Source organism: Microtus oregoni, unplaced genomic scaffold, assembly GCF_018167655.1.
Source record: "Microtus oregoni isolate MIOR12 unplaced genomic scaffold, Mior012 000029F_ref0000214, whole genome shotgun sequence".
Lineage (NCBI taxonomy): Eukaryota > Metazoa > Chordata > Mammalia > Rodentia > Cricetidae > Microtus > Microtus oregoni.
Window position 1 is genome coordinate 12,395,255 of NW_024543088.1, and position 13,551 is coordinate 12,408,805.

General features: G+C 44.5%; 1 protein-coding gene across 6 annotated transcripts in view; it reads left to right on the top strand.

Moving 5' to 3' along the window:
* Window positions 1–13,551, top strand: part of Fry (FRY microtubule binding protein) — a 388,874-nt gene that overhangs the window by 250,040 nt on the left and 125,283 nt on the right. For all 6 annotated transcript variants that reach the window (XM_041677848.1, XM_041677844.1, XM_041677843.1 and 3 more), the window contains 4 exons: window positions 1,573–1,674; window positions 7,256–7,359; window positions 7,834–7,942; window positions 9,750–9,836. In XM_041677848.1, coding sequence (XP_041533782.1) covers window positions 1,573–1,674; window positions 7,256–7,359; window positions 7,834–7,942; window positions 9,750–9,836 — 402 coding nt within the window. The remainder of the gene's footprint in view (window positions 1–1,572; window positions 1,675–7,255; window positions 7,360–7,833; window positions 7,943–9,749; window positions 9,837–13,551) is intronic.

A 13,551-nucleotide genomic window follows, 5' to 3' on the forward strand; every position in this document is an offset into this window, starting at 1 on the left:
TAGCGACAGGTTCCCTTCTCCCTCCCAGGAGCAAGCCTGCACTAACTATTCCTCTCTTGACACTCAGAATCAAAACTGAACACAGAAGGAGTGAGAAGTGGGCAATAGGCAGTTGCCTGCAGGCAAAAGTTCCTGAAGGCAGTATACGGTTTTTCAAGTCGCTGTCCGGTGATTTAAACTCTGGTAAACTGCCCGGGGTGTGTCCATAGTTAATAGCTGGCCACAGTACCAGCCTATGATGGTTTCCAAAACACAAGCATCCTTGTCAGGGGCTGAGCCGGTCCCCAGTTGTTCAGCTGGTACTTGTGACAACTTTGTTCATTTGCCGATACCCTTTGGTCACAGTGACTAACTGCTGGCATCTATTGAGATGCATTTAGTGGGCACAGTAGTCCAGAGTCCTCTCAGACTAAGTTTCTGTGGAGAAGGAAAATGCCGAGGTGAAGTGCAGAGCAGCAGCCAGTCCAAGTAAATAGGTGTGTTTCTCTTTAAATCTCCCCCAGCCTTCAAGGTGTGTGCTACCTAGTTAAGCGAAGGATGAACTGTGTGCGCACATTCTTTGGGCGGCTGCCCGTTAGCTTTGCTGTCTTCTCCTGTTGCTGTGGGAAAGGGGCCCAGTTAGGCAGGAAAAGCACAGTAGCACCTCTGTTTATTCCATCATGAGCAGATTCCTGCTGCGGTTACATTTGTCTTGGTGGTGTTTACCAGGACCATAACAGCTCTTTCAGGAAGCTCCCTGAATTACAGGAAGATTGCAGGAGAAAGTAAATATGTGTGTCTGCTGCTAAGACAAACTACTAGATATTTATGAGTGCAAAAGCCAATGGCATCTTCAGACTGAGTGGGCCTTCATGGCCATCCTGGTTTGGTGCTCTGTTGCTGGGATAAAACGCGGACAAAGCGTAGCTTAGGGGAAAGAAGCGTGTATTTGCCTTAGAAGTTATAATCCATCATCATGGTGGGAAGCCAGGGCAGAACTGGAGGTAGTGACTGAGGCAGAGGCCATGGAGGAATGCTGCTTCCTGGCTTGCTCCCCGTGACTTGCTCACCCAGGACCCACCGGCCTAGGGATGGCTCCACCCACAGTGGGCTGTGGCCTCCTGTATTAATTAGCAATTAAGACTATGTCCCATAAATGTGGCCACAGGCCCATCTGGTCGAGGCAGTTCCTCCTTCGAGGGTCCTCTTCCCAGTTGAGTCTAGTTTGTGTCAAGTTGACAAAAAGAACAAGCAATGCTGGTTGTTTATTTCTGTGGTGGTTGAGAGTATAATCTGAGATTTGTTTTAGAAGTTCGTAAGTAAAAACCAAGTTTGTGAATTGGCTTTCTGTATTATTGTATAATAATAATTACACAAACATATTGCCGTATGTTTATTACTAGTCAGAGTTCTAGATGATTCTATCCGGCCATTCTCAGAAAGCACCTATGAGCTCCGTGGTTGTACGGCATTTCGTTTATTTGAGGCCACATGGCCACAGAGGAGGTGACGAAGTTTTGTGTGCAGGAAGTGTATATTTCCTGGTTTGTTGAGCTGTCAGTCATCCCGTGACCCCTGTTCCTTTCTTCTCAGGCCTTGTACCCCCTGGTGACCTGTCTTCTCTGTGTCAGTCAGAAGCAGCTATTCCTGAACAGGTGGCATGTTTTCCTCAACAACTGCTTGTCCAACCTTAAGGTTAGTATTTACTAACGCAACAACAGAAATCTTTTATATAAGAAAGACGGCTCCATGAACTGCTGTTTATTTTGGTGTGTTTGAAACAAGGACTTAACATTGTTGCTCAGGCTGACCTCAAATTCACAGTCCCCCTCCCTCAGCCTCCCACGTGCTGGGATTACAGGTGCGAGCCACCACACCACATTACAATAAGCGCCTGCTTAATGGAATGCATTCATCTGCCTAGAAACAAATCTGCAGATCTGGGGAAGGTATATCTGCTCTAGAAATATCCCTTTGGAGACAGAATTAAAACAACCCTAGAGATCTGTCTAGATATATAACTGTTGTCATGTGTATCCAAGTGAGAGGAAAATGAAATGACAGAGGTACTTAGCTGACCCCAACAGGTGAAATTACTTCAGATATCCTGGGACATCTGACCCTTAGGTCTAGGTAGATATTTTGGAAACAAAAGCTCCATTCTGTGGAAAGATTGGTCTAGCAGAGAGCATTGCCTTCTGCCAGTCTTGTCTGTGATTCTGTCCTAAGCACTTACTGCTCTCCGGGTGGCCCGCACAGGTGCTAGGCAAAATGAGTAAAGCCCCAGTCCCTGGGACTAAGGAGCCTATGATGGCGTTAACATTGGCTTTGCATCAAATAGAAACATGCTTTCAATTTTAGTGACCCATTGACACAGGACAAGTAGAGGAGAACCCTCTGTAAAGTAAGAACAGGCACTCCTGGTGCAGTGATGCGTGCCAGTAATCCAAGCACTGGAGAAGCTAAGGCAGGAGGATCACAAAGTTAAGGCTAGCCTGAACTATGTATAGCAAGACCATTTTTCAAAAAGAAGAAAACGAGGGGCTGGAGAGATGGCTCAGCAGTGAAGAGCACTGGCTGCTCTTGCAGAGGACCCAGGTTCAGTTCCCAGCACCCACAAGGTGGCCTCAACAACCACCTGTAACTCCAGTTCCAAGGGATCTGACACCTTGTTCTGGGCCTCAATGGATACCAGAAACACAAGGAGAACACCTATGTACAAGCAGGCAAGATACAATGTGCATAAACTAAAATAAAGAGTCTTTATGAATTATTTAAAAAACAAAATGCAAATCAAATGAATTCTTCAGAATCGCTCTCACCTGTGTCCAAAGCCATGGCTCCACTTCCTTCTCTGGTGCAATGTTTGCTACCATCATAAAAAAAAAAAAAAACCTAAAAATTCTTGCATGTGCTTATACATGCTGCCTTGTTTTGTGTTGTTTTCTTCCCCCAAGACATTTTAATTTGGGGAAGTACTTAAGATTAATTATGTTATTTTGTCATTTACTATAATTATATAATAATCTGCATGGACCTGATTTCAGCACTGACGATGTCCTGGCTCTAGGAGCTAATTGTGAAATCCAAGATTGCAATCGTTCGTTTCCTTCAAGTTGGCAGTGAAATCTAATAGCAGTGGGCAGAAAATGAGGTTTTCAAGTTCTGCACGAACCGAAATGCCTTTCAGGGTCATCAGCAGTTACACTGTGGGCTCTCTCAGACATTTGTCTGAGCACTTAGCATTCGGTCGCACCGCCCAAAAGCTGCTGTTGCCACTTTCCTTAGTTGGTCCACTTTTGCAGTTACTAATGCTAGTATTTTAAATGTGTCTTTTACAGATAGAAAGTGGCCATTTTGTTCAAAACGGCACTAGTTTTTTGTCAACATGATTCAAATCAGAGTTACCTGGGAAAAGGGAACCTCAACGGAACTGGCGCTATCAGATTGGCCAACAGACAAATGTGTAGGGCATTGTCTTGATTAGTGACTGATGTTGGCAGTGTCATCCCTGGGCTGGTGGTCCTAGATTCTATAAGAAAGCAGACTGAGCAAGTCCTGAGGACCAAGCTAGTAAGCAGTGTAAACAGATATTTCTTTGGGCCACCAGCTTACAAAAAATGACATGGAGACTTATTATTAATTATGAAAGTTCAGGTTTAGTTTAGGCTTATTCTTAAGTTATTTGTTTGTTTTCAAGACAGGGTTTCTCTGTGTGGCCTTGGCTGTCTTGGAACTCACTCTGTAGATCAGGCTGGCCTCAAATGCATATGGACCCACCTGCCTCTTCTTCCGGAGTTCTGGGATTAAAGGCCCATGCCACTGCCACCCAGCCCTAAGTAGTTCTTATAACTTAACTCATATATATTTCATTTACGTTCCTTTACACGGCTCCGTTACCTTTGTTCTGCACTGTCCATCCTGTTTCCTCTCCCTGTCTCCTGGTGTCTCCTGTGCACCCTCCCCTCCTCTTCCTTTCTCTCCCTGGAAGTCCCACCTATACCTCCTGCCTAGCTATTGGCCAGTCAGCTTTTTAATTCACCAATCACAGCAATCCATCTTCACACAGCACACAAATATCCACTGCAAAGCAGTGTTTCTCCATGGCCTCTGCATCGGTCTCTGCCTCCCCGTCCCTGCCTTGGTCTCATCATAGACTATAAGTTAGAGGCCAAAAATCATGTTCCTTCCCCAAGTTGTTTTCAGTCCATGTTTTATCAGAGAAATAGAAAGGAACTATAACAGATTTTTTTAATGATGAAGAATGCTTTCTGAATATATTTAATGTATCTGGGGTTAAAATTAAAATATTTTGTATAGTAATTTATTGCTGTGGCCGAAAGAGCCAAGTTGTGTTTGAAACAGTAGGGCAGCTTGCTTTGAAAATGAATGATTTCAAAATTATAATATTCTTTAGAGTTCCTGTCAAAACCTTAAGGGGAAGCTGAATAAAGGGTTATTAACGGCCCCAGAAGGACCTGGGTGCAGACTCAGTCCGTGCTCCCCTACACAGGCATTTCACCCATAGGATTCAGTGGGTGCAGACTCGGTCTGTGCTCCCCTACACAGGCATTTCACCCATAGGATTCAGTGGGTGCAGACTCGGTCCGTGCTCCCCTACACAGGCATTTCACCCATAGGATTCAGTGGCATTTCAAATGTATTTTAATAAATAAAGCTTGCCTGAAGATCTGAGAGTAAAACAGCCGCACTGGTCAGCCTTACAGACCAGGTAATGGTAACACACACCTTTAATCCCAATAGTCACAGTAGTTGCCTTAGGAACCAGGTGGTGCATGCCTTTAATCACGGTGGTACACACCTTTAATCCAAGCCCTAGAGAAAAAAAAACAGCTCTCAGACACAGTCTCATTCTGAGATTCCTGGAGGCAAGATCGCCATTTCAGACTGAGGCTGAGCTAAGAGTCAATGTCTGACTGCTTTGCTTTTCGGATCTCCAGGCTGAACTTCAATTTCTCTCTCTGGGCTTTTATTAATTGTGCATCAATAGAAGGGTCTAAAACAAGAAATTGCTAACACTGAGAGGAGTCCATGGGACTGATGCTACAGAGACTGAACCGCATTCCAAACTCCAGCTCCAACATCAGGGTTAGCCCCACGCCCACTATCAGCATGAAAAGCTAGGAGAGACCTGATGCGGCAAAAGCCCCGTGTCACACATGGGCACTAAACAGATTCCGTCTGTGAAGAGCTTTGTGTTGTATTCTGTAGGTGCCTTATACTCCAGGAAACATGGAAAAGCCACTGAATAGCTAAGACAAAGGCAAGGAGGGGCCTGGGGCAACAGCTCAGTGGTTAAGAGCCCTTGCTGCTTCCAGAGCCCACATCAGGTGGCTCCTAACTACTTGTAACTCAAGCTCAAGGGGATCTGTTGCCCTCCTCCAGCCTCTACGGGCACCTGCACACATGCGCACATACATGCACACTAAAGATAAGGGTCTTTAAAATAAATAAATGTCAGGAAATCCAGATGTGAAAATGGGCACCTGTGGTCCCAGCCATTTTTACACACACACACACACACACACACACACACACCACCTTTATCTTGTCTTCTTTCATTTATGAGGATGGCTGTGTACTAATTTCTTGTCCTCCAAATTGTGTAGTAGGGATCATTTTAAATTCCCTTGTCTTACACAATAACAATATGAGAATATACCAGTGAGGCCTAGATATTTTTTAATGTAGCATTATTAGTTTCAATTCATTTAATGAATCAAAGCATTGTACAAGTCAGATCATTAACAGGCAAAAATCTCTTTTAAGCTTTGTATGTAAGAAGGCACATCTCAAAAGTTGGATTCCCTGCCCTTCCCTGAGCTAGACTAGTACATATAGCATTTATGTAGAAGGGTAAGCAACTAAGAATATGAAAAATTCTTAAGTCTTTTGGCTTTTAAGTATTAATATATCTGTTATTTTATTGTTTTTCTTAGTCTCGTGCTGGGTACTGAATTCAAGCACACTAGGCAGCCATTTTATCACTAAGCCACACCCTCAGCCGGTATTGTGCAATTTCTTTTGTTCTTTACATTGTTTCACAGGTATATGTTGTATTTTGAGTTGTATTCCTATGCACACCCCATGTCTCCTACTCTCCCTTCCCTTCCCCTGCACCTCCTGTCAATTCTAGCTGTCCCCAGACAATTTCCCTCTACTTTCATTTAATATACACATATTGACTTTGCATGACTATGTTAAATTTCAGATCACAAGTGAGTGAGATCGTAAAACATTTGTCCTTCTGAGACCGGCTTAATCCACTCAGTTTGATTATCTCCAGCTGCACCCATTTACCTGCAAACACATAACTTCATCCCTCTTTGTGGCTGGAAGGGAATTCTACTGTGATTATGTATCACATTTTCCTTATCCATTTCACTGTTGCTGGATGCTGCATGGAACACTGATGTGGAGGTGTTTCTGTGATGGGACCAGGTCTAGTCCTAGGGCCTCAGTCAAACAGGACCTAGAGTTCTCTGGGCAAATACACAGGAGTAGCAGCGCTGGGTCTGATGGTAGATTTACTTAAAAAGCAGTAGACAGTGGAAGGTAGATATACCAGATATTAAAATGTATTATAAGACTTTACTAATTAAACATTATTCACATTTCAGTAGACAAATAGAACAATAAGTAAATTAATAAACTAGGAGCAGATATAAATACATACTAATAAACTAATATATAATAATCCATTTTATATAATATTTATTTTATTATGATATAATATGATGTGTTGTTTTTGTTAATAATATTAATAATACAATAAACTAAGCAGGCACAAACACAAAAATCTCTCCCACCCCCGCCTTAAGACACAGGAGCTGTTTTCTCTGTGTCTAGTTTATACCATGGTGTGTGGTACGTATTACTCTCAGTAGGCATTAGAGAATAATCATATGGTATAGGGGGTAGAAAAGCTAAAACTATAACAGTATTTACAAGGACATCGTCAGTCATGGGAACCACATCCGATTCTTCTGTAAATGCTATGCGATTCTGTTGGTTGCTTGGCCGTCTCTTGAGTTTCCATTTTGGCAAAGACAGAATGAGCACTTCCCATGACATTCCTGTCTTGCCGTCACGTTCATAGCCCTCGTGGATGACTTATCCAATGACACTGGAAGGCAGATGGCCCCGGGTTGCCTGTCCCCCCAACCACACCCGCCTTTCCCAAGCTGCTTAAGGAACACTCTCCTGCCTGTACCACCACCCCACAAGTAATCCTACATTTTGGATTCTGTTACAGAACAAAGACCCCAAGATGGCTCGAGTGGCCCTGGAGTCTCTCTACAGGTTACTCTGGGTTTACATGATCCGAATCAAATGTGAAAGCAACACAGCGACTCAGAGGTAAGGACAGGTGCGCTCCCGCGAGCCTGGTCCTGGGGTCGGCCTTGGAACCGCACTGCTCAGCCATGGCGCGGGCTGCTCGCCTTCCTTGTTGCCTACCCTATGCCAGTGAAAACATGCTCAGAGCTGATGGTTCCTGCAAGGCCTCAGGCCTCGGAGCTTCACCGCTGCCTTCACAGCCTCTGCCAAAGCATTGTCCTCCACCAGGACTGATAGGGTCTGCGGCTGGGCGGCATTTGGTGTGCTGAGGAAGGAAGCAGTTGTCTGTCGTTTTCCAACTGCCCTGGATTTTTTTTTTCCTGAAGAAAAAAAAAAAAGAATGTCTTCATAGAGTAATTATGCTAATAGGAAGGGTTTGGTTCTTTTTTTTTCCCCCTTCTGATACTAAGATAGGATGAAATGCAAACATCTCCCTGACAGCTAGATCTCAGCCAATCTCGCTTGTTTTCTCTTTTTCCTGCCCTTATCTTCCAGCCGACTCATAACCATCACCACCACGCTTTTCCCCAAAGGGTCCCGCGGCGTGGTGCCCAGGGATATGCCTCTGAACATCTTCGTGAAGATTATCCAGTTCATCGCCCAGGTAACGCACACATCGCTGCCCGTCTCCTTCAGGGGAAGTGAGAAACGAAACAGGCCATAGTAATCCTAACGTGTCCGGACTTCTCCGGAAGGGCTCGTGTGCCCACACAGCTTACTGCCTTGCTTCAATCAGATGAGCACATCAAGTGCCTTCAGCAGCTAAGAGAGATGAGAGATGGAGTTTAAGCAATTCACCTAGGTCAGAGCGCATCAGGAAAGCCGCCTGTAGCACCGATGAGATCCTGGGTTGGTACCGGCACTGACAGAAAAGAGAAGACTTTAGTGGCAAGGACTTTTGGTCCCACTTTCCCCAGATCTCTGCTCTGTACTCTGTAAGTCAAGAGGAATCAAAAGGTTTGGGATCAGACAGAAATTTAGTTTTTTTTTAAAAAGGCAGTCTAGTGAAATTGAAGAATCAATGTCATTTCTCTAATTTTCCTCTTTGAGGAGAAAATAATTCCATGGGGAAATTAGCATTTACCAGTTTTATCCTTCGCTCAAAACTATTCTGGGCACTTTGCACATGAATTAATTTACTTTGAAAAGAGATTTCAGTGATATTAAAGCTAGTGTGGCTATAATTTATTATTTACTAAAATTTTTACTTGGGGGGAGGGGTTGGTGAACTGAACCCGAGACCCCTCTCGTGCCAGGTGTACCCTCCACTGTGGAAGGGCGCCCCAAGTCCACTGTTTTATTTATTTTTGAAACAGTGTCTCATTTTTTAACCTTGACTGGCCTCTAACTAGCTCTGTAGACCAGGGTTACCTCCAACTCACAATCCTCCTGTGTCTGCCTCCCACGTGCTAGAATTAAGCACACGTACCTGGCTGCCTTTTTCTCTTAAAAATATTTAGTGGATACAATCTTTGACCCCCCCCCCCTTTGACCTCTGCGAGTTTCCTGTCCTAGCCTGGCCTTTGTCACTAGCAAACGGTTTACCTCAAACCAAAGAACATCTTCCGTCTTGGTTTCTTTATCTCAAAAGCTAGGGTAGAGACTCTTGCCCGGTACGCCACAGAATATTATATGCTCAAAGGAGACTATCGGTCTGCAACTGTTGCTGAAGGGCTGCTGCTATTCATATAAAGATGTAAGATTCGGTGCACAGGCTGTTTGATACCTAGCAGCTCTCTCTCTTGGGGCCCTGAGAGACTTCTTTAATATGGATCCTTAGAGAAAGTGCATTGCTTACTCTGCACACGAAAAATCTCGTAGGCCTTTTCTAAATGTGGTCACGAGGTATATGTGTTTTGGCTGTTCTGGAATACTGTATAGAAAATGAACATATCCTATCATAATAGTTACTGGCTTGTATGGCCAGGCCCCACCTTAAATGGTATGTCTTATGTTTTAAATCTTCTTCCCCCACCCCCAGATTAATTTTTATGTATGAGCCAGAGGATGTTTTCGAAGTTAAAGAACAGAGGAAAATGGTCATTTGGTAGTAATATCATTAAAAATATATTTCTCAGCTGAGTTTCAAAAAGTTATCAACATGTATAGGACAAGGGGGAAGAATCTAGGCTGATTTGGGTCCAGATGCCCAGTGGTTGTATGTTTTTGGTATTTGGTTCTGTGGCTCCAGCCTCCCTGTGCTCACAGAGCTGATTCTATGCACTACTCAAGGAATTGCACCTCCTCAGGCAGTTCCGATACACCCGATCTTCCTTCGGGGGCTCCCCGTGACCCATAAAAATTAGGAAACACCCCAGCTGCATATGGGGAAACTTGCATATTGTGCTAAACTCGGCATTCCGCATTTTTGTTTTGTTTGTTTCCTCCCACCCCACTCTCCCCCCCTCCAGGAGCGTCTGGACTTCGCAATGAAGGAAATCATTTTCGACTTTCTTTGCGTGGGAAAGCCAGCCAAGGCTTTTAGCCTCAACCCAGAGGTATGAACGATTCGTCTGTGCAAACCTTATTCACAGAGCCTATACCTTTGCTCTGGAAGTCTGGGGGGCTTGGGTGGGGAAGGAGCGGTGCCTCTCAAGGGTCTTGAGACACAGAAACTGTTTTCTCTGTGTCCTGTTTTGGATGGCAGTTTTTTTTCAGGAGTAAATTTTGAGGTCAACTGCTTCAAGATGACCCAATGCCCGGGCGCTGTAGTCTTCTGCTCTTGTCAAGGGAATCATTCTTGCCCCACAGAGTGCGGTGACAAAGATTGGCTAGTGTGGGGACGTGATGAGGCAGATGAATAAACACAGGGAGTGGTGAGATTCCTCCAACACAGTCGAATTAAATAACCAAGTGGACAAACGTGCTTCCATGACAGCATGCCAGCTCGAGGTCCCGGCACCTTGCGGAGATGAGTCCCTGCTGGGTGTTGCATCCCTGTGGGGCTCTAGGCTCAGCAAATGAACAGCAATTCGGTCTTAATCTTTTCCACACCAGCAGCCCCTAGAAACACGCCAGCCAAGCGGCCTCTGTGCAGCCCTTTCTCTATGAGATTATGAAAAGCACACTGGACCAAAAGCCAGAAGCTAGTTTTGCCACTTGTCGTGGGCTCAGCTTCTTTATCTAGCCATGTGACCTCTACTTCTGACCCTCAGCTTGTCCTCTGTTAAAATGGGCAAGTACTTTTCTAGGTCCCTGCACAGAAGCTTGATACTGGAACTAACTCATTGCAAACTGAAAGGGCATGGAGGAGAAAGAAAGCGAGGCCAGGGAAAGAAATCCCATACCGTAGAGATTACCGACTGCTTCTCTCTGCCCTCACTGTGACAGCCTGCTCCTTCTTCCGGTCATTACGGGAAGGGGATTAGAGGCTCCGCACAGCTCCTGAGCTGCCCCTACATCCCCTTCCCCTTCCCACCGTACCCTGAACCCTCCTGGTTGCCACATTTCTGCTAACAGAATAAGAAACTAAAATATGGGAGTTTCTTGTTGTGGCTGATGACCTCACGGGCCTCTGGAATGGCTGCCGTCACAGTCAGCAGGTCAGGAGAAAGTCAAAACCAGGGGCCCCATGGAGGTCCAGAGCTGGGCAATAACAGAATTCTCACGTGGGCAACATGCCTGACATCTTCTTCCTAGTTCAGTAGTTACAAATTTACTATTTTAACAATTCTCAGAATTACTGGCTTACTTGTACTAGTCAGGGTTTCTATTGCTGCAATGAAACACCATGACCAAAAGCAAGCTGGGGAGGAAAGGGTTTCTTTGGCTTATGCATCCATATTGTACTTTATCATGGAAGGAATCAGGAGCTCAAGTAGGGCAGGAACCTTAAGGATCACAAAGCTAAAATTTAAATTGCCAGGTTTGGCAGTAAACGCGTCTTAGTTAGGGTTTCTATTGCTGTGAAGAGACACCATGACCATGGCAACTCTATAAAGGAAAACATTTAATTGAGATGGTGGCTTATAGTGTCAGAGGTTTCGTCCATTATCATCATGGTGGGACGCCTGGCGGCATTCAGGCACACATGGTGCTGGGTAGATCTTGATCAGAACGTAACAGGAAGTGGACTGTGTGTCACACTGAGGGAAGCTTGAGCAAAAGAGACCTCAAAGCCTGGCCACACAGTGACACACTTCCTCCAACAAGGTCACACCTACTTCAACAAGGCCACACCTCCTAATATTGCCACTCCCTTTGAGAGCTATTTTCTTTCACAACACCACAGTGCCTTTGCCCACTGGATCATCTTGCCCGCTCTTTTCTATGTCTCTTCCTCTTGTAGGAGCATAGAAGAACCTGCCTATTACTAACTGACAGCTATAAGCCCAAAAGGTTACATGTGACCGGCACATCCTGCATGTCTCCAGGGAAGGACATGACTGGAGCAGCAAGGGAATGAAGCAAAGATAAACACAGAGGAAAACAGGACAGAAAGCTGGGATTTCTGTGGTCCAGGCCCTTGGCTGCAGCACTCTGGAAGTTCAGAGTGTTTATTATATAGAGTTGAACAGCAAGGCAACAGTAGCATACAGCTGGACAAAGGAAACAGGGTTATTGCTTCTAGATAAACAAGGAGAACCTTGGATCAAGAGGCGAGGTTTAGCTGCTCTTGCTCTGTAAGGGAGCAGTCTTCAGGCCGTAAACATCTCACAGGGAGAAAACTCTAGTAGATGTGTTCTGCCCACTCTGTCAGTACTCACACTCAGCCAGCTGAGGCAGTCTTTACCATTTTTCTATGCTCCTCACCCCAGGGGAAAGGTTTTAGCATTCCTCTGTGGGTCTGAGGCTCTGAGGTCTTTGACATGGCCCACTCAGGTCAACACACCCATTCCCACAGGATTTCACACGCGCAAGCTTCCTCCGTTCCGTACACACGGTCCCCTTGAGAAGCAGGCACTCGGTGGTCAGTGAAAGAGAAGCTGCAGAGCCGGTGAAAACGCTGCTGCTGGGGATAGTTTCTCAGAGAGCAGCCAGATTGGCTCTTCGGGAGCTGCTTACTGGTGTGTTGTTTTATCATGCAGGGTCTCACACTGGCCTTGAACTTGCTGTATTGCTGTGCTAGACTGTAAGCGCTTGATCATCCTGCCCCAGCCTCTGAAGTATAGGGACTACAGGCAAACACCATCATCCCTGGCTCCATGTTTTTGAAATCAGCTTGTGTAGCAAGGCTCAGAGACCTACAGGGATATCTTACAACCAAGTGTGTCAAACATAACTTAACAATTAGGTAGTTTCTAGGTAATGGCCATACTTGGTTTGGGCCTGTCTATGTACTGTATACATGTCCATCATCAGGAGAAATGCTCATGATGTATCTGTGAGATGCACTTTTGAGCGGTCATTTTCTCTCATTTTTGCCCTGATCTAAAAAAACATGGAACTGGAGATTTACTCAATGCTGGAGGCAAGAAAAGAAGAAATAAAGTACTGATAGGCTGGGGATGAAAATACAAGAAGTTTTTTCATTGATGAGCAAACACAGTGCAAAGAAGCCGTGCATGGCTGGACACACCTGTGATCCCACAGCAGCTGAGAGATGGAAGCATGAAGATCAGGAGTCAGTTACATAGGGAGTTCAAGGCCAGCCTGGGCAACATGAGACCCTGTAACAAGAGAACAATGTTAGCACAAATAAAGATGTCACTTGTTTTAAAAAAGAAAGAAAATATCCAATGATTTGGAGTTGATGCATGACTTTAGGAAGATTTCAGGATACAAGATAAATAAGTAACATGTTTATATATCCTAGTAATGAATAAACAAATTAAATAATTTACAATATTGATGAAAAGAAAGTAGCCAGAAATAAAATGGACAAAATGTGTAAACTACTTATTTTTTTTTATTTCAAAAACTAAAAAATATTCAACAAAGGCAAAGATCCAAATAGGTAGAGATAAGTACTGTCTATAGCAAAACGAAAGACTGGCCATTGTTGAGTTCTCTTACCCTTAACTGACTTAAATGTTTTAAGTTATCATCTTAATAATAATCTGGCTTATATTCCCTATAGCTTCTCTTAAAATTAAATTTGATATGGGACATCAAACTACTAAAATAACATAATTCAGAAACGGAAGACTAGCATCGCCTGATTTTAAGGCCTAGTATAAAATCAGTATAAAACTGGGGGTGGATTTTTAAAAAAGGACCGATGAGGATGGGAGATTAGAGATAGAGCCACACATGAATGGTTGGCTGATTTCC